The 26461-nt window shown below is 43.8% G+C and overlaps 1 protein-coding gene across 3 annotated transcripts in view; it reads left to right on the top strand.

Annotated features, from left to right (window-relative positions):
• Positions 1 to 26461, top strand: part of foxj3 (forkhead box J3) — a 69306-nt gene that overhangs the window by 21150 nt on the left and 21695 nt on the right. For all 3 annotated transcript variants that reach the window (XM_076111181.1, XM_076111178.1, XM_076111179.1), the window contains exons 2-3: positions 4701 to 5186; positions 25726 to 25800. In XM_076111181.1, coding sequence (XP_075967296.1) covers positions 4866 to 5186; positions 25726 to 25800 — 396 coding nt within the window. In that variant the 5' untranslated portion in view covers positions 4701 to 4865. The remainder of the gene's footprint in view (positions 1 to 4700; positions 5187 to 25725; positions 25801 to 26461) is intronic.

Raw genomic sequence — 26461 nt, 5'->3', positions numbered from 1 at the left:
CCAGAGGAACCATGTTACTTTCATTCATTAGAGTGAAGACTGCATTTGACAAGAGTGCAGTGATCTTATTATAGTTTATTGTTTATTTTTTGTGTAGTTTATTTCAAATCCTGAAACTAGTGGTTTGGAGTTGTCGCTTGTGGGTTTCTGATATTTCTAGTGATTTTAGCTCTTTGAGGTACAACGTTTTAACAGCGGCTTCACATTGATTTTGACGTCCTGGATCTCAGAACTTCACAACAGAAACACAATGTGCACTCCAACATCACTTTGATAAAAGCAACATTGTTGGATTGGAGATGGATTACCTACCTTACCAGGTGTCGGGTCATTTCAATGTGATTCTCATACCGGACCGTATGTACCGCTGTGTTCTTTGTCTCAGTAGTATGATGACGTGTAACGTTGGATCATTCTGTTGGGACAGGCCGCTGTGGTATCTTTGAGACAGCGGTCAATGCTGTGACATGCTCATACAAATAAACACAAAAACTTCTACTTGGACACAGAAAGTATTTGCAGCACAAATACATTAGCGCTCAGCGAACACTTGAGCAGGAGGAAGCGGACGATGTCTGTTATACGGAAACATAAAATCCATTTAAATATGAATTAGTGACAACACTGCACCTTACATGTGCTGCAATAAATATTAACCATTTTGCATTTACCATAAAGCATCAGATGACACGTTAGGTGCTTATCTTTGATTAAATTATTTAAACCATTACCTTAATTCAACCAGATCTTCAGACTGATCCTAGAAGGGAGGAAAGGCTTCTGAGCCCCATCGCTGCCTTCTCCCATAGTTTGATTGAGGAAGACTAATATAGTAATATATAATAACTTAGTGGAATAACATGGTAAAAGTTGATGAATGTTCATTATATTTAATCACGTTTTTAGTTATAAATATTTGCAAAAACCTAAGAATTTGTAAAGAATGTATCACATTCAAGTGATTAACTACCCACATTCATGAACACATCTAGTCTGTAAATGGTAATTGTCATTGTATGAAACATTGGAGATCACTAAGTGCCATTCACTGTTGCAATATCACACTTGAAATATTAATTTCATCCTGGGCCGTGCGTCGTTAGAGGCACTAAAACTTTTAAGTGGTGGCTAAGTACAGACATGAATTTTGCAATAGTGGAGATGGGGAACAGCACGGATTTTTATGATGCAGTTGCTGAGTTGCCAACTCAGTAGGTCGTTGCCTAACATGAAGTTTGACGTAATCTGCTGTGTTGTGGAAAGTAATCCCTGGTTGTTGTACTCGGCTTGTTGCCTCATTGGATTTTCTTGAATAAAATAGGGCCAGGCACATGCTGCCAGCGTGATTGAGCCACGAAAACACAATCACAGATTCGCTGTCAGTGCTCTGTTGGCAGCCGGAACGCTGATAATTCCTGTCAAGAATTCAGTAAATTAAGATGTTTTTAGAAACTCTTTTCAATTTCTCATTCAGAACTGAATCCGCTATTAATCCTGATAAGAGAACGCGTTTGACCATCAATTCCTCCCTCTCAGCCCTCAAATACTCTCAGTGCTCCATTCTAAAAACAAATTGGAGTTTCTTTTTACTGTTTTTTTTGGTGGTGACAGTGACGGAACCCCATTTTCTTTAAGCCAGATCAAAGTGGCTCCATGTGTGTGTGTGTGGTGTGTGTGAGTCTGTTCCCTTGGGCTCGTAATCACAGCGCCTGAACTCTCAGACCTCTTCGCTGCAGACTCCGTTGCCACTTCCTGCTCTCTGCCAGGCCCGATGCCAGCACGGCCGTGGTCCTCACACCCTCCCCTATACTGCTTCATCTCCCCTGGCTTTTCTTCTCATCTTGCTCGCCTCCTCAGCGCTCCTCTGCTGACTCCCAGACCCGCCGATGAGCATCCTCAGACAGGGCGGCAGGCTGGGGCTTGTCCCCGCTCTGACTGTCCCACTGCCTGGCAGGGTAATGAAGGCAGCGAGGGGGGGGGGCCCGCCCGCCTCACTGCCCGCCTGTGACGCGCTTCATCATTCCTGCCACGGCCCACGGTTCTCTAATTAAGACACCGACTTGGCCCTGCAGATTATGGAGCAGCTGGATCATTAGCGTAGAGGGTCAAATGGCATACGTCTCTATGTAGCAGGCGCTGTGCCTTTCATCAACTCGCGTCTCCAGCAGCTCACCTCTGGTGGCCCCCCAGAAGGCTCTGCCTGCTTCCTCTTCTTCCACTCCCCCATTCATACTGAGCGCTTGGTGTCAATGGAAACATTTACATCAAGACCACAAAGACCTTAATACAGGTCCTCACACTGAGCTGCCCGGTCATCAGGAACACCGAGCTAGATCTAATCAGATGAGTGAGGATTTAAATCGGTGGCAATTAGAAGGTTACGTCTTCAAATGTCTAGCGCTGTCCGACCACTGGACTGTCCACAGATATTCAATTTGCAATGATATAAGACGGCGAAAACCACAAATCTCCACTTTATTTAAGCTGGAACTGGATATTTTGGGGTATTTTGTAAGTATCAAAGGGGTTGTCAATTCATTTTTTCTTCACCAAGCAATTATTTAAAGCTGTTGGGCTCGACAAAATGATTGTAAGTAAAATGTGAAAGGTTTCCTATAATATGCATGGAATATGTCAAACTGGAATGATTATTAAAAGTGTGGTGGGTGCAGATATTACAATGGATGATAATATGTAGATATTCAAAATCGAATTAGTTTTATATTTCAATAGGGCGCCACTCAAAGAGGAAAATTACTGTCAGCATCAGTGTATGAGTCACTTTTATTTCAGTTACAGGGTGGAGATATTTGGTGCATCATTTGTTTGTCTTTTCGCTGATGAGGAACTGATCTCCAGCATTACGCTGACTCACCTGTCAGGAGTCAGTCGGCACGTCTGCTCATCTGTCAGTCTGGGAGAGGCTGGGGAGAGTTGCCTCAAAGTGTTGCTGTTTTCATCCAGGCCTCACGCCTGTGAGCAGACATGCTTCCACTGTCAATGAAGGAGGAAAAAAAAAATCACAATTAATAACCTCTCTCCCAAGACAATGAGTAACGTGAAACTCAAAACACTTTGATGAGCAAAAGTTGTGTTTCTTCTTCTCGTTTAGTTAGAATAGTTGTGGGCAGCTTGATTTCAGTCAGTTACAATAGATTATAAAGGGGACACGTATTCATAGTGGAAATAAAACGTCAAAGCATCCTTAAAAACCTCTAAAACCACCCTCCATTAGCCAAATTATGGCTAAATATGCTGCTTTTATTTCATGCTATCGCCCTCCTCAAAGCTCGGAAGTTCGGCTAGAAGTAGCACGTTGGGCCATAGTTTGGTGAAATATATATACATATAAATATCAAAATATTGTTTTAAAAATGCTCATCATACAGATGGACAATACAGGATTATGCTCTAGTTTGAGGAGCTTATTCAGACCAGGCATCGTTTATATTATTTTCAATAAAACGTGACATGAATTGAAGGTGACGACAGCTGCTTTTCTCCATCATCCACCAATTTAGATTCTCAAAGGATCTCCTATGTAAAACACATTTTAGATTTAAATGTTCTGAAATATATTACTGAAAGCCTTTTTGAAAAAAAAAAAAAAAAAAAAAAAAAAAATATATATATATATATATATCTATATATAAATAAATAAATGCTAATCATAAAAATAACACAATTTGGAGTCAATGTCTTTTGGATAAATTGTATTTAAAGTGTTTAAGAATAGTCTGAAAGTGTTTGAATCACGTTTTGAAGAATAATAATTGGGTATGATTCCTTCTTACAAAGTGGACACAAATACTATTTTTGAAAGATACGGTGTTTGACCTATTGAGTGCCGTCAGGACTATTTATTCCCAGCCTGACAGCCTGAATGCACATTTAAAACCCTCTCTCTCTCACTCACTCACTCACACACACACTTATGTGAGCATGCTCAGTCGAGAGAAAAGATCCCACAATTTGGTGAGGATTTCTCATTCTCCCGCCCATTCGCTCTCTCTTTTTCTTTTCCCCCCTCAGCGAGATTGCAGTGTCATCCCGCTCAGGATGTTCTCCCCCCCACATATCCCCGTGTTCACCTACGTTTGTAACTTTAGGCCTTTCTACTCTGCCGCTCTATTTTAAGACGGGGAGGGCAGTGTGCCGAGAGGGACGGACAGACAGACAGACAGGCTGTTGCAGGCTGCGCTCTGCACAGCGCGGCCGACACGCACAGGGCCGAGGACGGTTTTTCGAGACGACACTGGCTGGCTTGTTTTACGGCAGGGGGCTCCGTCTGGGGGAGGAGGCTGGCAGGCGGGGAAGAAAGGAGAGGGGGTTTACTACCCTCAAGAGAGTCAGAATTCCTCCTGAGCCATTCCCCCCATTTGGCTGGCAGTTGTGAAAACAATTGCCTGGCATTTACTTTCTCTCTCTCTCTCTGTGCAGATGGAGTCCCAGCTATGAGTCAGCTTTGAGAGCAGCAAGTGGTGGGCTTGTGATCTGCTGCACAGCTAATATAAGCATACTTTACAGAGACACTTGGTTTTTGATGTTGGCCCAACGGTTCAGAGTTGCTTCCTCGCTTGCATTTATTTTCGCTCTCCGCAGTGTTGCTGATATACATGTCTTTTATATCCCATGTATTCCTTGTAAAAAACAGAATAGCTGACTTATAAAGGCATGTCTTTTTTTCCCTGTTTCTCCAGAGTTGACCTTTAGAAGACGCCATGCTGATGTCTTGAGCTGAGGAAGGCTTCACCCTCAACCTGTCTCTGTTTGTTATTCCACACCTGGTCCCCCCTGCTTCAGTCAGCGGACAGCATCCACCTCTACATTTTCCCCACCCCCCTCCGGCCCAGCCTGCCGTCAGCATGACGTCGGAGCTGGAGAGCAGCCTGACCTCCATGGATTGGCTTCCTCAGCTGACCATGCAGGCGGCCATCCGCAAGGCGGACGCTCAGAGTGCCCACGGGCCAGGCATGGGCAAGAAGAGCGCCCTGCTGGACCCTAACACCACGCTGGACCAGGAGGAGGTGCAGCAGCACAAGGACGGCAAGCCGCCATACAGCTACGCCAGCCTCATCACGTTTGCCATCAACAGCTCGCCAAAGAAGAAGATGACACTGAGCGAGATCTACCAGTGGATCTGTGATAACTTTCCCTACTACAGGGAGGCGGGCAGCGGCTGGAAGGTGAGAAAAAGAGCCATCTGTTCTTTACTTTGAGCCGATACAGCAGATGTTGAAGTGTGTTGCCATCATGGTGATGATAGAGTTGCACTCTGGTTATAGTGGCGCTTCTGACTTGAACAAACTTTATGTCAAACCAAATATGACACGTAATTGTAGAGCTTTTGTTTAGTTTTTACAGTCCGACAGTAATTCCATTCAGTTGATTTCCTCGTGGATCTGTTTCTTTGACTCAACAGTTTGGTAGTAAACTGTGGACAGCCTGGAGGAAAAGTTGAGATTGATATTCCTTGACGTAAATCATTGTTTGGTGGTCGCCGGGCATCTTAAACAAAGTGAGATGCCGTTGGTAATCACCATTGTCACTTCTGAGAAAGCTCGGAGAGGAACTACGAGCGCGCCAAATCACACTAAGTGCCTCACTCCTCCATGAAGAATGGTGCAGCCCTGAGAGAAGCATATGAAGTGTAAAACCCTGGATTAATATTCAGAGAAGTGGGCCCTATCTGTGCGAACACAGACTAAATAGCCCATTCATGGGTGGTATTATTCATTGCAGATGCCTTGATAGGAGAAGGCCATTATGCAGAAGAGAGAGCCAGTGCTGTGTCATCATCTCAAGGAGCCCATGATATACCGAGATGAAGCTATGCTGATTGCCTTTTAAAGGGCCCAGATGGAAATTGATATTAGAATGAGTTTTCCAATCAGTCGACGTTTATTGGAAATAGAATCTTAGGCTCTGCTTTATTGCAGTCAGACAAGATGTATGAAGCCCATTTCCTGGGGCGACAAGATCGTGTGTGTGTGTGTGTGTGTGAGATGAGGGAGATGAGAAAGCATGTGTTATTATAAATGGATGGATTTTAGTTGTGGCAAGGCCTTTTGAAAGGAAATGAATTGTTTCACTTTGCGTCCTTTGTTTCCTCTTTTACCTTCATCATCCCTTATTTAGTGGGCAGCAACGTAGCAGCGTGTTTGCTGTCAGTCGGCCTGGATTCCTGCTTTGAGTATCAGACATTTGTACTCGGCTCTTTATTTTGTATACCGCCCACCTTCTTAAGCGTTAAGTTTAACCGTTCATTGTACAGTAACGCTTTTCTCTAGACATTGGCACGAGGTTGCAGCAGTGTTTACCGCTGGTTTTGCTTGCTGCGTTAAGATTGTTAACAGATCCGGTTGCAGAGCATGTAATAGCCTACTCATTGTCTGTATCTGTTAAAGTAAGCAGCTCTGAGTGAGTCATCATTTATGTGGGTCGAAGTGGTCTTGGTGCACATCCACAGACTTTGTTGCTCTTAAATAGGAGGGTGTAACTAACCGGCCCATCTAAAATAACTGTAGATAAGACACAACACTTCTTATATATTTTAGAGTGGGTGATCCTCAATGGGAATCAAACTGGTGCTGCTGGCAGGGTTGGAGATGTTCTCACCCAGTTCCAGTCCCCCTGTAGTTGGAGCAGGAAGGACTACATGGTATTAATTCATCAACGCTCGACCAATATGCGCAGCTCTTCATATGCCTTCGGTTATTTTGTTGTTAAGTGGAGCTTTATCATGAAATCAGCTGCTGATTTCATGATTCACATGCTCAGAAAACACTGAGGGACATTAGACATGCATTTGAAACCTTGTTCTGAACGCCTATAAATACTAAAATGGCATTCAAGATTTGGAAATGTCATGCAATCCTAATTGACAACTGGTTTATAAAATAAAAGAGCTGTTTTTAAAATGTGACTTTTTGTGGTGTGGCTAAAATGCAGCAGCTCAACTGTTATTTTCTCATTTTATTTTGTCTTTGCATCCATGCGTCTGTCTGAAACGCACTTGGCAGCTACCCAGCGAATGGGTTCAATCCTCTTGGGGATTAACTGACCAGGGCAAATTTTTTTTAAATTGGAAGTAAGCATGCAGTTTCAAGCAGTGTTGGATCATGGGAAATGTTCACTTTTAAAGCTACAGTTGGTAACTTCAATACAAATAGCTATTGTATTATATTTGCTCAGAATGTCACTATATCTGGGCGATCAGTGAAAACATCAGGTTCCTCTGCCTCTCAATGGCAACAGCAAGATTCCATTCTACATCAGAACCGAGGGTTCTCCATCGCGGCGTTAATCGCTGCTCGTGAATCAAGATCATGTTGCTGTGTTGCCTGTTTCTAGTCTCGCATGTTTTCAGAAAGAATTGACAGTTTGTAATGTATGACAAAAATGTATATTTTCATTAAAGTTGGCAACTGTAGCTTTTAAATTCACAACATAACTTCATAAATCAAAACATATTTTTATGTAGGGATTTAAGTTTTAGCTTGCATCATTTGTAAAGGTTGCATCATGGTAATATTACAGTAGTACAGATAAGAAAAATGTGAAAAATGCACAAAACAAAAATAACCCTGTACAGTAAGTACAGGGTTATTTGCATTAAATTCACTACTTTATTTTAGTATAGGAAAATCCATTGATGGGATTTTCTTTTAACCACATAAATGAAACTACCATAATGCTATACAGTGACGACGGTAAGCATTTATTGTCCGTGTGTAATAGAGATCTGACGTAACTGGTGTAAGAGCGAGTTATAGAATTAATTAGTCAGCGTTGGGTGAGAGTGACGCTCTTCAGGTACTTTCTAGTTTAGGGGAGGCGTGCGTAGATCAACACATTCTGACCGTAATGTGGGCTGCAACTGTAGAAATAGCCCCCATTTTAAAAGTGACAGAAACCACATCAGTCTAACCAGGATGCTGTACAACACAGGAAATGATGAAAAGGCGGTTTGAAGATGTGCTCGTACGCGAGAGCCTGCGTCACAACTCTCTCAGTTCTTGTCAACGGGGTGTTTTCCCTGCCGTGGTTTTCTTCTGAGAATGTAAATAACTGAAATAATGTGTATAGAGTGTTTATAAAATCGTTTCAATGCATAAGACATTTGAATGAAATCCAATATGCTGTTTCCGTGCCCGGGGCATTTGAGCAAGCTTCAGTAGCCTTCGGTTTATTCCTAATGTTTTTTTTGTGCTCGGGAGTATTTTCACAACCCATCACACAAATTATATTTTCATCTGAGCCCGTGCAAAAGTTCTCTCCCAAACACCAGGAGGTCACCAGGAAGCTTGTACAGTCAGAGAAGCGTCTAGCATGCAAAACCTAATTGAAATAGTTTCATTCTGTAGCAGGCACACAGCAGTAACTATGCTGTGAGTCTACCTATAGTGTGACTGAGTATATGCATGTTTGTGTGTGTGTGTAATTAGTTGGCAGCGAGCATGCCTGGGTGGGGTGAATGTAGGTCGGATGTAGTCATCGCTCCTCTGTTCCCCCGGAGATGTCAGTCGCAGGAATTTGGGACTCCACGCACGCATGCGTCTGCTCTGTATGATAATGCGAGCTGTGCCGGCGAGATGAGACCGGGGCTAATCCGGGCACCGGCAGCTCATTTAATAATCTCAATAGAACCCCATTAGCCTGCGCTTTTAAGAAATATCAATAAGTGCTGTCAATAAAAAAAATAAAAAAAACGGATAATTCATCAAGGTCGGAGAACGTGAGCGCTGCCTTCGAGAGTGCAGAATATGCGTTCGGCATCTATGAGCGAGCAATTAGAGGTTGCTTTTCTTACCGCTCTCTGAGGTACTTTTGATTCATGCTGTGCAGGTTCAGTCCCAGCAGTCTTCAGTACCATTCTGCTGGTATACTGTAGCTTCTGTGTCCCTCTGTTCCTCCTTCAGGATACGTGTCTGCAGTCAGTGTACTGTTTCTATGTGTTCCTGATTATAATTGGTGTCTGTTGCCCAGTCCTTTCCATCTCAAAGCCATAACGGGAAATGTTCTGAGATTAAAAGGAGAGTATAGTCTTCTCCCACTTTAAGGTCAGAAGACCAGGTCTTTTTTTACCCCACCATGAGCGCCTCACAAAGACGAGACTTTTAATCAGTGTCAGCATTCAAGATACCATAACAACTGTTTGAATTTGGTTTAATATTTAAAACTGTGGATTCTCTTTATGATTAGTAATTAAATGAATAGAAAAAGAGCTGAATTTAGTCTTCAAGTCTGTTGTCAAAACTCCTCAGATCGGCTCCGTATCTTCACGGATGCTGTCTTGCGTGTCATTAATGGTGAATCAGCGTTCTCTCACTTTCGATCCAACTGTTTGTGGGCCAATAGCCGTAAAAATGATTTGCAGACGCGTGGCTTCAAGACACTTGAAGAAGATGCAGGGGAGGGGATATTCCCCTCGTCAACCTCTGTGTGCATGCGTCATGACCGCAGTGGTTAAGAGTTTATTGAAGCAAGTGTTGCTTTGCCAATTAGTACTTGTCAATTTTGTTTTTTTAGATGCTAAAGTCTCTGATGCCAAAGTGAACCAATGACCTGAGTCTGTATTCTTTGTTGACAACATTAAATTACCAGATGTTTTAGTGCAGTCTGGTGAGATTCTTTAACCCATCGTAAGATAACAGCTTCAATATTAAAGTACTTCTCCTTTAGACAAGGATTGAGTGGCTTTTATTTTCTGGCAATTTACAATGAGAGTTTTAATCAAGATGGTACTCTAAGTTCTGTGTGATTTATTAAATAACTCTTAAGATCATGCAGTCACTGTTAAGGTATTACAAGAAATACATTTGTGCAGATATTTTACTACAAGTTCTCTTCAACTATTGACTTTATTGGTATCTGCAAATACATTCACTGTATTGAAATAATCCGAGCACTCCGGTGTTTCTGCACTAATGTCTTCATACTGGATGGGCTAATTCAAGCTAACAGACCTCCCTAAATGTTCTGAACTGTACGCAGTCCTTCTCCAGACTCTGCTCACCTCTGTCATAGAAGGAGGGACGGTGTGTGCAATTTCTTTTCTGCTATATTTTCTTTAAAAAAGTGGTCAGGAACAGTATTGAGTAGAGACTCCACATATACTCTCAAACGTCGACCTCCATGCTGATCCTCAAACCTTCTCCCGGCTGCTTCCAGGCTCACTTCAGGCGCTGTGTAAATTCCCCTCTGCATGTCTTCCAGGTGAAGAATGCCAAAGGAAATCTGGAGCAATTCTCAACCAGTTAAAAAATGCCTGAAATGTTTGCTCTTGAACTTTAACTGTTGGGGAGATTGTTGCTACTGGCATGATTTTATTTTATTTTTTCCTCTTCCACACCTGTGTACAGGAAAGGAAATTAGCTTGGAAGAGAACGTAGGCTCTACTGTTGATTGCCTAACAAACATTGCGTCTCCCGTTGCAGCTTCACCGAGGCCCGTAGCTCTCACATGATCCTGTTAACAGGGAAATACAGCTTTGGTCTGTAAATGGTCCAGTGTGCGGGGATGGGGGGGCGCAGAGCTGCCTTCTGCAGGGGCCCTGGACCTCGCTTTGATCTCATTATAAAATGCAAATACACAGTACCCTAAACAGATCAAAGGTTCAACATCCCATTGGATCTGAGGCTTAATAATAGCGGCCTGGAGCGGTTTTCTATTTTTTAAGAAGCGATTTGGGTAGCTACTGCTCCTCCAGGACATTATTTACTCTGGAGATAATGTTCCTGCTTCTGACTAGTGACTAGCCACAGCTCAGAAAATCCCTGCCCCTGTTGCTTATTTAAATAAGATTGGTCAGGTATGAGAATGTGTGCTTCCTGCCCCTATCTCCCACCTCAAGCTTGGGTTTGCAGGGCCTGAAATCTGAAAGTGTAAAATTGCTTCGGCGCTTGACTCCCTGATACCTTCATCTACTTTTCTTAGCTTGTATCATCATTACACCGTAAAGCAAAGCATTTACATTTTAAGCACTCTGCTGATACTGAATTTTTCAGTAGCACTGATGCATATTTAGAGCTGCTCTGTAACTCACACACCAAAGCCAAAATTATCCCTTTTTTTTTTTTTTTTTTTTCGTGAAGTTCACAAATGTCTCGTCTACAGTCCCGTGTCATATGCACCTTTTAGCTGAGATGCAGTCCATAGAGTGGTCATGTAATACAGCAGCATTTTTAAACTGTACAGACGGTATTAGTGGCAGCGTACTGGCCCGGCACCGACTCTGTCAGGTAGTGGGAGCGGTAGTGATTCACTCGGCAGCCAGTTTGATCCTGCTGTGAGGCGGGTTCCCGTGTCAGGAAGCTCCAGCCTGGCCGCCCGCCCACCAGCCTCACCTTGCACCCGCCTACCGGCGCCCCACCGCTCACGCTCTGGCCCTTAGAGTGGGCGGCGAGAGCAGGCTGGCAGGCCTTGGCACGGATACGTTTTGGCACGGAGCTGCTGTCCCCACACTCCGCCGAGTGAAGTGCTGACTGCAGTGCAGAACATAAAAGGCCCGAGGCGTCTATTGCTTCCTCTCGTGGCCTGCAGGCCTTGTGTAGAGAAGTCGGCTTCACTTTTACTTGAAACTGTAGCTGTCTCTTTTTTTTTTGACAGTCACGGCTATGGCCATATGAGCTGTTTTTGGGTTAATGAATGTTTGCTGTATATGTCTAAGAATATATGGTATAGCTTTTGTTATCCTTTTTTAAACACTCATTAACCCATAACGGCTTGTAAAGACTGTTGACCTGGTTATCAATCGATTCAGTGAACTTCCTCCTCTGTGACAATGACGTCTGTTGAAGTCGATGCCTGATCTACGGGTACAGATGCATAGAGTTTTGGATATATAGAGTAGACGGGGAGGGTCAGGATTTGTATTTCTATCTGTTTTCCAGAGTTGTCTGTTTATGTGGCGACTGAGATCATCACCTCCAGGAGGCCGAGCCCTTTCTTTGTCACAGATATGTAGCCTGAAGCGCAGCTGGGCGGGAAAATCAACCCCGGTGTCACAGTCAAAGTTGTGAACTGCAAGGAATTTGAGGCACATTTCAAAACAACTCGTAACTGGAAAAATCATGAGGTTGTTCTTTGTCTTCAGAGGGGAAGATGAAGGGCGACGGGGAGCTGCTCAGAAACTCTTTAGTCATCGGTCCGTGGCCAGAAAGATTTAGACTAAAATAGTGCTTTGCTGTATTTTAACTTAGTTTTCCCAGCGAGTGGCCTTTTGCCCTCGATCATTTTTCTACTTGGCTTGCTGTCGCCTTTGTGTAATGCAGCATATGTACATTTGTTCATCTAACATTTTTAGATGACATTTCTGTTTTACACATTTCTTCCTCAACTGATGATATAATTGTAAAATCAAAGCTGTTTTGTCTTTGACTTTAATATTAAACTGTAAGTTACGACAGTGTGAATACACCGTGAACATGTTCATAGTTGTAAGTTGGCTTACTAGTTTCCTCTAGCTGCAGTACACACAAGCTAAGTTGAGCAAGCACAGTCTTCCATAAATCTTAACTGCCTCTATTTCTCGTAAGATAATGAAGACTTTGTTTCTTTGACATCTGTCCATTTTATAACGGTGACAATGCCCCCTCTGTTCTCTAAAACAAGAAAACACTGAACTCACTGAACTCTTATCTTGTGGAAATATTCACTGCTACATTGTCTATCCATTTCCTGTACCTGGACACAAAGCCATGTGTGATATTTTAGGGGCAAATGTATCTCAATATTAGCTGCTGTTCTCTGTGAATATAAATATTAACTCGCACTAACTGTACGCAGCCTCCACAAGCATTAGTTCAGTGATTGGTTGGGGTAAAATCAAATCCGCTCCTCCAGGAAACCGCCAATAATCCGATGTCAGACTGAAGAACGGAGTTGCACCGTAATGTTTGCACCATTCTGAATATCGGGCTACCTTTTTGTTAAAATTGGGATCACAGATGGTGCCTTTTAACGTGGCCTCTTGTGTGCGCACTGATTTCTGCCTTAACAAAGAGGCAGAGAAAAGCGAGGGAACGCTGATGAATTCTCAGTGCTATAAATAGATCACACTCCTTGGAATCTGCCCTGTTAAATGAATCTAAGGTGGGTTGCACTGGCTACTGCTGCCGGCTCCGTCCATATATCAGGTTTATTCTAGAAAAGTAAACAACGTGTGATTCAATTTGAATAAATATCTTCTTTTTTTTTTTTCTCTCACTTCTCCTGGTCTTTTAAAAGTGTAATTAATAATATTCATAATTAAGGTAGCCGGCTCTCCCTAAAGAACGGTTGCCTCCTGTGATGCATGCAGCTCATTTATCTGCCAGTGCTGCAGCGCGCACACACACAGCGTTTCCTTTTTGGAAATGAAAGGAAACGAGGCTGAAGCACTAATTAGCAGAGTCTAGAGGAAGGATCTTTGAAAAAAAAGTATACGGCAACCTGAGAGCGCTGATTGGGTCAAAGGTCTGTAGCTTGACTGAGGTAAACCCTCCACTGAACATCCACTCGGAGCTGCCTTACATCCACACTGCAGGTCACTCACATCTGATAGGACCATCAGCCCTGATGATCGCCATGTTGATAACATCTGCATGGCGAGTAATCATCTTGGAAATGCGTCTTGCCGGTGTTGTTTTAATCCACCTTCTCTCTTCTCTGGCAATTACTTAACCCGCGTCGCCTTCTGCATCAGCTAATGGCTTCACTCTGCTTTTCGCTGCTTTTTTTTTTTATGCCTCCGTGCCGGCTACAGCCAAGGCCAGAGGCATCCTGTTTTAGTGTTGTCCGTCCTTCTATCCATCGCTCTGGTCCATTCTCATGAACGAGCTATCTCACAAAGGCCTGCAGGGAATTGCTTAAAGCTGACTCAAGGATGAAGTGATAAGATTTAGTTGGTCAACGGTTGAGGTCAGTGTGACCTCACCTCCGTCCCGTCCTTATGAACGCGATAGCTCAGGAGCCCTTGAGGGGATTTCTACAAATTTGGCACAAATAATCAACTCGCGCTCCAAGTTGAACTGACCTCCCACACACTTTTGGCCACAACTCAAGAATTCTTATGCAAATTCTGACAATTTCACACACATGCCCATAGTGATAAAACGATGAAGTGGTAACATTTCGGAGAGACATGGATGTAAACTGCAGCGTGACGCGATAATTTGAGTTTGGAACAAAAGGCGAGCAGCCATGTGGCTCTACACGACGCTGCCATTAAACGCTGCTTATTGATAAAGATGTCACTATGGCAGAGGATATGGAGGGAAAGGTTTTTTGTATTTTTTTTGTCCTCTTGTCAGTGAAGCAGGCTGTCTCTTATCCCAGCCAGATATTTGATCATGCTGCTGGTGCGTCCTCAGTGGGGTCAGCAGTCTGTGAGAGAGGGGGGGGGGACAGTGACACAGCTGTGGCAGCCGAGTGGAACCGGTGATGGATGACATGCCAGAGCGGGCTGCGCTGCTTTCCCAGGCGCCTGTGTTGACAGGCTCGGCTCTAGCATCTCACATTCGGCATCAGTAGGGCTAATCGCGGGTCATGCCGGCCACAGATGTGATGCGTGAATTCGCTCCTGTAATTGCTCATTTGTCAACGTCACATTCTCAAAAGAGCAGATTTCTGCAGCCGCGTTATTGAATAAAACTCGCTGTAATGGACAAACGTTAAAAACAAGAATCCGATGATATGAAATCGTACTTCAGGGGGCAGTGTAAGCGTTTCTCTCAGGAGTTGGTGGAAACCAAAACTGAGCTTAAAGAAAACGTTGGACTTGCATTCATTGGGTGGTCACAAACACGACTCCACGTGAAAGCTAATGTTACTTAGCATCTGCTGGATGTGTACGCAGGCGACTGTTTGCCATATCAACCTCAAAGGTGGTAATATGTCTGGCTCCCGTGTTTCTTTTAGGAAAGTATTTTAGCGAAACAATCGACTGAAACAGATTATGTAGCAAAGAGACACTTACAAACAGCATTTCTACGAATAAATATGATGATTTAGTGTAAATGCATTTATTCATTTTCTTCTGGTATCCAATGGTGAAAGCTAAACGCTGTAGCACTGAATGTATCGGCTCCTTTCTTGTCTGTAAATAGTTTTTTGTGTGTGTGTGTGTGTGTGTGTGTGTGTGTGTGTGTGTGTGTGTGTGCGTGCGCGCGCGCGCTTATAATCCAAGCCCTGGCTGTAAGCCCTTCAGTCTGTGCTCCACGAGCCCCAAGGCCACAGCCTCTCCCCACCAGTTAATTGCGTCTGAATTAGTCCATTAATGTGGCCGTGTAGAGGGGTGAAGGAGTGCACCGAGGTGTCTGGCCTCTTTTGACCACTGCAATGTATTATTAATGCGTCAGCAAGTCTGGCAGCTCTGCATTAACTTGTCTAATGGACTGTAGGTCTGGTCCGTGATTTCCTTTCAGAAGGATGTCGAATGTGAGACACATTATGGAAAAAAAAAAAGCTTCTCTTGTTCAGAGTTTGTTAGTGAGAGCAGAGCAGTGGGTCAAAAATGTGACGTCGCTTCCTGCCGTTTGCTCCCTGCTGACAGGTTAGCGTGGGAATCCGAGGTTCCACTGAGTCATCGCCCTGTGTCTGTCATGCACGTGTACTGTGGTGTACTCTGCTAATGAAAAGCTAAGCATTGGATCAGATTAATACAGATGGAGGTAAATGCAACGGCTTTAATTCCCCAGAAATAACGGGTATGTAGCCATGGTCACTATTTCTTTCCCGACAGTCAGCACTGAGCAGTCACAAGAATATGACCATGCAGAGATAGAAGGTTAAGGAATGCATGTGACTGTTTTATTTATTTGCAGTCTGGTGGTAACGTGCATATTGAGCAGCAGCATTAAGCTCTGTAATGTTTGTGTCGACATGCAGGAGAAATAAAAGGTCAGAACGTCTCAGTGTTTCCTCTATATATCGTGTGTTTTCAGTCGGACTGTTTTTCTTCCAAACATCACATTTTACATTTTAGGTACGAGGATGTAAAGTGTGCTCTGTATGCCACTTAAAGCCGACAGTGAAAAGAGTATACGTTGAGGCAGCACACAAAAAGCTTTCTTTGGCGTTACTTAATTTGTCTAACTCCTAAGTGGACAGTTGGCACCACCCCGTCACCATTAGTAGCTGCAGTCGCTTCTTCATTGTTAGTGGGCGCTGTAGTCAGCAGGCTGCTCCGAGCCATTGTCAGAGGATAGCATCAGAGGCTCTTCTTCTGGCTGATAATTAAGTGGCGTACTGACAAACGGCTTTCATCAGATCCCTCATGTGGAACTGAGAGCACGCGAAGGCTTTCAGGGAGGATAAACCGGAGGACATCACTTTGCCTCCAATCTTTCGTGGCCTTGTGCTGCCTCTGCAGTGGAGGAGGAGGAGGAGGAGGAGGAAGGGAGAGAAGAAGAACCAGACTCAATTTAACAGCGCTGTGCAAGACGCTTCTCTTTGCTGATATTGTCAGTCTGTGCCGAACCAGTTTCCCAGTTCGTCTCGAGTGACCAAGCACACAGTACGTGCTACATCTTTGTTTCCCCATTTGAGTATCTGCCAATTACTTTTGTTTCCTCAAGGCTGATATAACTTGTGATGACCTTAGCTGCTGAGTGCAGGAGAAGAGATGGGCTGACAGAGTTTGATCCAGAGAGCGCTATTGTGACTATAACGCCCTTAAAACCTAAAATGTCCCGTCACTACAACCTCCCTGTTCCCAATCCTCCTCATAACATCCAGGGCGGGATCAGTGTGGACGCTGTTTGCAGGCTCCTCTCTTTTAGATTGTATATAAGCTGTATCAACATTTATTGTGTGTGCGTTTGCCAAACTGTAACAGAAATCTGTTGTCTGTTACCTATGTGGATTGCAAATTGGTGATGCTTGGCCAAAGATGGTTCGTTAGCCAACGTTAGTTCATCGGCAACTGAAGTGCGGGCTGAGCAGCTGCTAACAGGATCACTGAGATGAAATTCTTCTCAGCAGTTACTCGAAGTAAAGAACTACAAAGCAGTTACCATTAAATCTAACTCCACATGTGAATGTATTAAATGTCGTGGAAAAGGTTTACTTTACGATTCGCAATAATGTAAAAACTGTGTTGTTACAGTAATTTGATCTGGTTTTCTACATACAGATACATTTTTAAAGTTAATTTCAAGCAAAAATACTGGTGACATATTTGTCAGTGGCACAGTTAACATTGGTGAAACAATACTTTCTTAATCGCCATATGATGAAAAAAAAGAAATCTCATTAGTTTAATTGAAAACCAAATAAACAAAGTTATTCATCTGGTATGATATGTCTATCAGTTGTCTTGTCCTTTTGATATTATTTAGCACCAATGAGCCTCTAGTAAAGCACTGATCCTGGCTCATTCTTGATGCTCTCCCGTGGATGCTGCACACTTTTATTTCGTTCTCCTGACTTTGATTTTATTCCTGCCGTGTCTCAACCTTCTTGTTCCAGCCTGAGCTACTGTGTTGTATCTACTGGTTTGCTGTTATCTGTCACTCAATCCCGGCAACTACCATCGAGGGTCCGTGCCCATCATCACCGCTCCTCATTTCGTCTCGGTTCATCACCAATGACAATCCTGTCGAAGGTCAGACGTTCTGAAATAATCCACTTAATAGAATAATGCTGCACCGTGCAGCAGTGTAGAAACGAGCGGTTTGACTGAGTGCGGTCTGGCTCTGAGCGAGAGGGTGGGACGGAGAGGCAGAGGCACAGATATCGGCAAAAGAGAGAGAGAGACAAAGACGGATAGCTCTCTGAAGGACTGTGATCAAATAGGCCTCGTATGAGTGGCTCAGGGCTTTTGTTGTAGTGTGACCTGCCATTCAGTGTTGCATTAAGTGAATTCCCCCCCCCCCCCCCCCCCCCACACACAGCTTTTCAAATGTGCAGTGACCGCCTCCCAATTTATAACGGGAATGCTCGAATTTCATACGTAGCATTCAAGCCGGGGCTGTAACCTCGAGTGCATGTAGAAAATAATGCAGAAGTAGGTTGTTTTTTTTCCCCTTGAATTTCTACATGTCCAGTCCAAGGCTGGTTTTACAGCAACAAAGAAGGCAGGGAAGGGAATGTGGCTGCCTGTGCCTGAGTGAGATTGAATTCAGAACATTTATATTGGAGCTTTTGGTCTCTAACGTTCGTAAACTTCTTTTATGCCACTGGAGACCCGTGAGGTTTTGTTTTGGCTCCGTCTATTGTCTGAGCTCTATAGGATGCAGTATCCCCGAATTACCCTCCGAAAAATCACCTGGCAGATGGAGTTGGATTGCTTTGCTTTCTTGGTATCAGACCAGGCGTTTGCCGTTCCTGCAGTTTGAATGTATGCCGCCGCCCTCTGGACAGCCATACACCTGTGGAGGCTCACAATGGGCTTCCCTGCAGTGGCAGGCGAACCTTGACAGCTCTGAGGGTTTTTTTTGTATTTATTTTTCATTAATTACAGCTCTTTAAAACTCCTTAATAATAAGGCAGGCATGTCAGTATTGTAAATGTTCTGAAAGGTTGTTTTGTTTGTTTGTGATGTCGGTGTTCTGACTTCTCCTGATAACATCTTCTTTTTTAAGTCCACACATCATGTAATAGCTTATCAAGCTAATTTCCTTCCTGCATGTATTGGCCTCTGCTGGTGAAAAATGGGTTTAATTTAGCCAAATGCTCACTATTGGGGGGGGGGGGGGGCGGCAATTTCCCCATAGTGTCATCTCCTTCTGCAGAAGTGGCTGTTGAGTTCTAATTAATATAATACCTCAAAGTGCTACACCAGATGACCTGCGTCTAGATAGCCAAAGTTACCGATCGTTTAGATTGGTCTTGATTGCTAATTTTCTTTAGTCTTCATGGACGTAGACACAGAATAACAGGTTATTTTATTCATGATCTCACCTTCGCATGTATTTTTCCGCGGCAGGCAAGCAAACTCTTAATGTTTTATTAAAACGACATGCAAGTCAGTAAAGATCAGAGACTACGGGCTTTAAAACCTAGCATGCCAACATATGACTACTAGATGCCGAGGGAGGCAGATCAAATGCCTTTGAAGATGGCAGAAAAAAAAAAAAAAATCAAGTTGAAAATCGTTATAGTTGACTTCATTTGTATTTGAGTGTTGGCTTTGGGTCTCTTGGTAGCTTGGCTAGATGAGAGAGAGCTTTGCGGTGTGTGTGTGTGTGTTGGCAGACTTCTTGAGTCTGACAGTATTGGGGGGGGGGGGGGGGTCACTGTAGTCAATAACGCTAAACATGTCTTTAACAGGTGCAATATGTAATTATTTTGTTATTGAAGCCCAGGAAAACCCACTTTGCTTACCCCTCTTCTTCATGATTTCCATGTACATGTTGTGAACGCGTGCTGTTAAACAGGAAGTGGACGTGATTATAAGTATTCATAAAGTGAAGCTTTCAGCACCCTGGCACTCCTTTGTCATCACAGCAGGTTTTCATCCGTCAGTCAGAAGAGCCTCGTTCTAATGGCCTCAGGGTCACCGCTCTCCTCGCAGCTAACAGGATTAAATCATCTGGTGATTGCACCTGGACGAACTTACCTTTCTCTACCTGTGTGAATGTGTGTCCAATAAAACATGTTTTTTTTTGTTGTTTTTTTAAACGCTGTGCCTTGCGGAGTGAATGCTGTGTATCCCACATGCCTTCCCACACCCACTACAAATAGACAGCGAAGGTGCTACATTCCGTGGCCTCGGTGCAGATCCCCGAGGCTGAGGAGTATGTTCTGTGTTGGTGGGCATGTCACAGGGTCCATACAAAATAACAAAGGCCTAAAAATACAGTAATATACGTGTGTGTGTGTGTGTGTTACTGTGTTACTGTATCTCTACTGATTCACTTCTCGTTTCTTTTATCGTGGGTTAGCTTGCTGCACTTAGTTCTTAACGCTCCTCACTGTCACCTTTTCCTTTTTGGTTTTTCAGTCCGTCTCCTGGTTGGGCTTGTTAGAAATATTAACTCTTAGTAAAATTGTTCACAGACTGCTGCAGGAAGAGTCCTAAAACCTGGAAATGAGTAAGCATTCTTGAACTTCCGGTTCCCTTGTCTTGAAGCCGATAGGTTTTTTTTGAACGGGTTTTTGGTTAGATTCCTGAAATCCGGTCTGTGGTTATCACAAGCTCAAGAGTTAGTGACCCCACACTAAGCTTTTACGTGTCTTTAAAAAGGCGGTTGCTTACAAATGGCTAAATGAGACGACAAAACTGTGGTGGAGTTTGTTTACAGCCTAACGTTAGCTTTTTACTTTTGACGATTGTATTTACTCTTCATAAATCACAACAGTAGTGTTCATTTGTGAAGATTATCTTGCTTAACAAAATGTGTAAGTATCAAACAATTGTGTTTGCCACGGAGCTTACTTTCTGCAAAAATCCCGTTGACTTTTTGTCGAGGGAACCAGTCCGATGCAAACTTCCGAGGTTGGCCTACAAACACTGCTCACCCCTGCAGCGCTCTCCTGCAGATATGTGGAGGAGATGCTGTGGTTGTCAGTACTGAAGTCAGAATAGTGATACTTTTAGTATTTCCAAAATCCGTCGCTGCAGATTGAATACTTAAATATTATGTTTACACAAAAATCTTTTAAAAGCGTGCAATTCTGTCGAGGTAAAACAACAAGACTATATGATTTATTATTTCCATCATTGTATTGGAGATATTGAAACATGTTGGTTGTTTTGTAGGGCTGCAAAAATTATTTTCATTATTCATTAATCTACCAATTATTTTCTTGAGTTGTCTTCTTTAAAAAAAAAAGACACTTATAATTTCCAAACGTATTCAGAGTACTATCATACACACGCATGCATACATACATACACACTTACATACATACATACACACACACACATACATACATACATACATACATACATACATACATACGAGCCTATTAACAAATCCCCACATCTGTGAAGCTGAAACCAAAGAATGTTTGGAGAAAAATAACTTAATTTAATAATCTATTAGAACAATAAAAATCTAATGTTATTTAAAGATGAAATGCTGCATTCTTCTAGCGTGCAGCAGGAACGGCTTTGTCATGCCGGACAGGCTTCCTCCCTCGCATGAAATCATTTTCACACTGCTCCCTCTTTTTAGAGATGGATGGAGATACCTGTGCTCTGTGTTCACACACGACCGGCTCGCAGCTGTTTGTGTTGGTCCGTCTTTCTTTCCATTTGTTTGGCAGTTGCTTCACTCGTTCATTCACTCGTGCAACTTACCCACTCAAAGACCAGTTCTTTCTCTCCGTCTCACCATTCATCCATCCAACAGATCTTATTTCTGTATTTTTTTCAAACGGATCTGAATCGTCTATCTCGGGCAGTGGCTCAGTTCGTTTCTATCCCTCCATCATTCAGACCTGCTGACGGGTCAATTAGAGGTTGAGGTCCTATCCTCCAAGCGCTGGCACCAGCAATGTTGGCTTCTTCTGATTCTTCATTCTTCACTCCTCTGCAGACACGCCATACAGCATATTAGATGTGGCAACACAGGCCTGTACAATATTCTTTTACATGGCTGCTTTTGTCACTCTAAAAGCCCCGCGGTGCACCGTGTCTTCTATTTCATTGTAAATGTGAGAAGACTGTGATTGGGTACACAGTGTCGCCTAAACTAACTCAACTCTTGTGTTTTTCAAACTGTGCATCCTTTTCCTTATTCTCCCCAGACCTGCTCTTTATTGGAACATTTTAATTGAATCATTTTTCGTTGGACTTTTTGCCTGGATGAGCAGCTCCTGCAGCGGAGGTCATTGTAATGTTGAACTGCTGGTTCCTGACAGCCTTTAACACGACTTATTTTCCCACACACTGCAGTGCGGAGGGAGAACACTTTGATCGCAAAGACGGCGAATCCAGCAGCATCTAAGTTCCCCTCTATTTAACACTTTAAGAGCACCTCTAGGTCATCTCAGACTCTCACTCAGGAATGTTTCAAGTAAACTCACAACTGCATTTGTGCAGTTGTGGGAAATATAAGAGTGGGCTTGGTGTGTGTTGGTTGCTTAGAGCGTGGATGTGGGAAGGCCAGGAACCTACGGGGGCATTGACTTATTCCCGTTGGACCACAGTGTGACTCTTCCTCTCCCTGGGATGCTGGTGTTCGTCCCTATGTCATAACCGGTACGTGTGCGTACGTGTGTCTGTCCCAGCATGCCGAGTTCAGTCCCTTGGGTCCCTGACCGTGTGCACGGGGTCCCTACCTCCTCCTCCCCAGCTGTGAGGAGCAGGGCTCTGACATGGCCTGTCCCTTTAGCTCACTCTGAACGTTTGACACGCCGAGCGCAGAGGTCAGCCTGACCTACTTTCCCCTGGCGGTCCATCTGCTGAGCTGCAGCACTCCTCAGCAGGGGGGGGGGGCAACTAGGGCGGAGCTGCTTACGCCTTCACTGCTGTCCTGGTGTGTTAAATCACCGCCATTTGTTAGGAGACACGTACCAGTGTGTGTGTGTGTGTGTGTGTTTAGGTGTGTGGGAGGCATCCCACACACACACACGCACACACACACAGGTTTGTGCTGAGGTTGGATATGAAGTGCTCTGTGGGGGTTGCAGGTATAGATGCTGGGCAGCACTTGGGCAGGACCCCTGCAGTGAGCTCTGTCTGACTCACTTTATGTATCGCTGTTCACACCTTCTGACCTCCTCCACCTACTTCCTGTCCTTCTGTACTGTGGATCCACTTATCCCCGAATACACAACCTATAGCCGACTGTCTTAAACCAAACGCTTTGTACACACACGGACTCGCACTGTAAATCTAAGGAGCTACTGCTCAAACGCTGACATATTGTTTACATGTGCAGCGGTAATTGGCCTTAATTTTTCATCAGCCTATCGTTCGTTGTCTTGCTCTCCCCTTTCCCTCCTACTCAGCAAATACACCGCGATCTATCAAACGAAGCGACTGTCGCTGTCATCGTGTTTTCTTTCCTTTTCTTTCCCCGCTGCCGTTGTAATATTTCAAAGTCCCTTTTGTCTTCTGGTTCGTCATCTTCACCTAAAAATGACCCACAGCCTGTTAGCTTCACTCCTCAAATGTGTCCATAGCAGTGGAAAGAGTTTGTCTGACACAATATGGGATGTCTCAGGCGCCTGTCAGGAGAAGAAGAGAGCGGGCAGGCAGAGTTCATTAAAAAGTAAACTTCTAATGTAGCGTCGGCTGCTTGACTGTATCAATGATTTAGGCCCAGCAGAAGGACCTTAATGGATAGAGCAAGTTCAGCTGCTTCTGTCTGCCTTGCATCAAGTGGCACACACACTCAGAGGCTGGGGAAGGGGTACTTAAGTGTGTATGACATTACTGCTTGCGTCACACACCGTCCCGCTCAGACACCCCCTTGTTGGACATGTCTCAGGGGGCTTTAAAGGAGCATGGTAGCTGGTTAAATTGAGAGCCTCATATCTGTTTGTAACCATCCACTATACATGATCGCATTCTGCATTCACATTGTTTTATTCATCCGAACCGATGTGAAACTGTGACGAGGCAAGGGGACAGAGTGTGGCTAAAAGGACGAGGCCTGTTTAATGGTGCCGTCACTGCAGCCTTTGTAAAGTCGTCGGGCCGGGCCGAGTGATGAGGAGGAGCGTCTGTGAGCCTCAGGGTGGGCGGGATCTGTTGTTCCGTTTGTGTGTCAATCACAATCACTACTCCTCCAGATTAATTTGCCAGTCTGTGTTTTGTGTGACTTTTTAGATCAGATTTACGTTGTCTGCGTCAAAGCACTGCACCTTAAGGTGTCTATCTTGTGGCTGGATTACATTCAGTCCACATAGAGTTCTGATCGCAGTGCAAGCCTGAGTGCTTCCGTATCTAGTTTTGAAGATCCGATAGCAGTGTGACCAAAATATATTTTGGTTTTGAGACGTCTACACGAATGTATTCTGGTGTGTAACAGAGGCTGTACTGGTCGATAACGTTTTGTGTGCGTGTGTAATTCCTAAAATAAATTCTACCGGAGCTGAAACTATTTTTCGATTAATTGATTAGTCAATCGACAGAACATGAATTGATTGACAACCAATTAATCATTGCAGTTTCAAAGCAAATATGAAAATTCATTTAAATATTTGCTCCTTTTCAGTGTTTTTTTATCATTTAAAATTGAACATCTTTGGGTTCAGATTACACGAGACGTTTAAAAATGGCGCCTTAGGCTCTCGGAGCCTGTGATGGGTGATGTCGTAGAGTAGACTAAACGATTCATCATTGTTAATTGAAAACAAGCGACAGATGTATTGATCATGCGACTTAGATGAACCACACGTGTTTATAATGTGAGAATCTTCTGTTTTGTGTCAATTGCATTTTGATTCCTGATGATCTCTTGAGTAGGCGTGCGATGCCCGCTTCTCACGTGACTTATAAGCATCTATGTCTCTTATTACCCCGTCTATTGTATGTTGTGCTGTTGTCTTTGAATTTGTACGGTTTTAAATTTCCACTTTTCAGGGATATGGGCGATACTCCACCCGAGATCTTTTGAGTATCAAACACTCAGCCCTGCAGTCTTAGACGTTGGCTGTTCAAATGTAGGACTTCAGAAACAACAGGAGCTACGGTTATCTTGAATTTGTGTCACTTGTATTGGATTACAACACATTTAAATTGTCAAAATGTCCTGCAGCATTACCCACTCTCCTGCAGTCCATACCTCATGTGGTAATAAGCACAGAAAAATAAGCCCTTTTGGCAAAGGACCAGAATAGTTTTGACTCTGGAGCCAGTTTGCCCCTCTGTAGCTTCTGTTGGAGAGCAGTCTCACACTGCAGAGTGATTTAACCAGAGAGATTGACAGCATTACAACGAGGCCGTCATTATCATCCCTCCTGTGGTATAATTGCCTATAACACTGTTGAATAAGCAGCTCCCATCTTTTGCACTTGGGGGTCTCTCTGTCTGTCTCTCTCTCTACTCATCTTCTGCATCCGTTAAACTCGTCAGATCATCCTACAGCTTTTTAGTGTGGCCATCTGTCAGCACCACTCCATAAAGTGGAGTGGAGAACCGTGTGCATTAGGAGCCCTGAGCTGGCCTGCCTCCAGCTGGTTCTGAGGGGCCTTGGTGGAGCTGGTTAACCTGGGACTGGAGCATCGTTCTCCAGCCCTCGTGGCTACTTCAGCCCACCTCGCCTCACCAATCAGGCAGCTGGATGAAACCTCCCTCTTCACTGCTGTAGAGTAGCTTGTAACACTGTAATGAGTTAACTTTCAGAATGATCTACATGATTTATTCCCCCCCCCCCCCCCCCCCCCACAGGAGCTTTGCTGGAGCATTAATTAATATCAGGCCCTGGTATCAGCAACCATCCCAGTGTGGGATTCCTTCTGGCTCCTATTTTTGGCACCCGAGGAATTTGATATGTTGTGCAACCAGAATGCAGTTTGTTGGACATTCATGAAAGATATTGCCTCCTGGTGGCTTTGTACACAGATTGAGCCTGTGTGTGTGTGTGTGTGTGTGTGTGTGTGGAGTGAAATCTGGACACAGTTGCAGGCCAGATCTCACGCCACTGAAACAAGCTGACCTCGATGACGGGAGCTGTGACTAAACCTACATGATACATGCCAACAAGTTGTATGCCCTTGTTGCTGTTGGCAGTGATGTTCTCCACACTCAAGTACTGCAGACTTGTTTGTGTAATTGTTTTTTTGTTATGTGTTCACTCACCTTTCCAACTTTCTCTCTCTCTCTCTCTCTGTTTTCTCCTACAGAACTCGATACGGCACAATCTGTCATTGAACAAGTGTTTTCTCAAAGTGCCTCGCTCCAAAGATGACCCTGGAAAGGTGAGACTTTGAAATACAAGAGGAATGTATGCAACTATGAAAAAAAAAAAAAAAATACAAATAGACGAATATGTCTAGTTTAGCTTCACAACTGTCTGAATTCACCGTTAGAACATTTCTGCGGTGTGTATCGTGCTTTCTCTGGTAGAAAAATGTTACCTTTGAATGGCTGCCAGGGCTCTGACAGTCTGGAAATTCATGGCATGCTCGTAATCTATTATGAACCTCCCACCCCCACAGAATTGCATTCAAATGTAAGGAGAGGCCAGTTTGTTGGACCAGCACAGACAGCAGATGTGGGTGATGGAGGGGGAAAAAAGTAAAAGACTGGTGGAGATTCGGCCGTAGCACGGCAGGAGTCAGGGCTCTCATTTTTAAAACAGTGCGAGGAATCCATGCTCGGTTGTATGTGCGCACTACGCATGGGATGAACATTTCATGTCATGATCATCCCGGCCAAAATAATTCATATTATCCTGATAATCTTCAAAACATGCTTAGAACTGTTAAAATAGCACTAAAACATACAATATTTTATTACATGACATACTTTCTTTTAGTGAACATTGTTTTAAGTGAAAAACAGTCAATCTTGAATATGTTAACCATGAATCATAAGGTTCCCCTGCATAAAAAATAAATAATAATCACATTTAAAAGT

Source organism: Anarhichas minor, unplaced genomic scaffold, assembly GCF_050575085.1.
Source record: "Anarhichas minor isolate MPS153535 unplaced genomic scaffold, ASM5057508v1 ptg000043l, whole genome shotgun sequence".
In the NCBI taxonomy this organism is placed as follows: Eukaryota; Metazoa; Chordata; class Actinopteri; order Perciformes; family Anarhichadidae; genus Anarhichas; species Anarhichas minor.
Note: the sequence above shows the minus strand (reverse complement) of the source record. Positions and strands in the feature narration are given on the sequence as shown.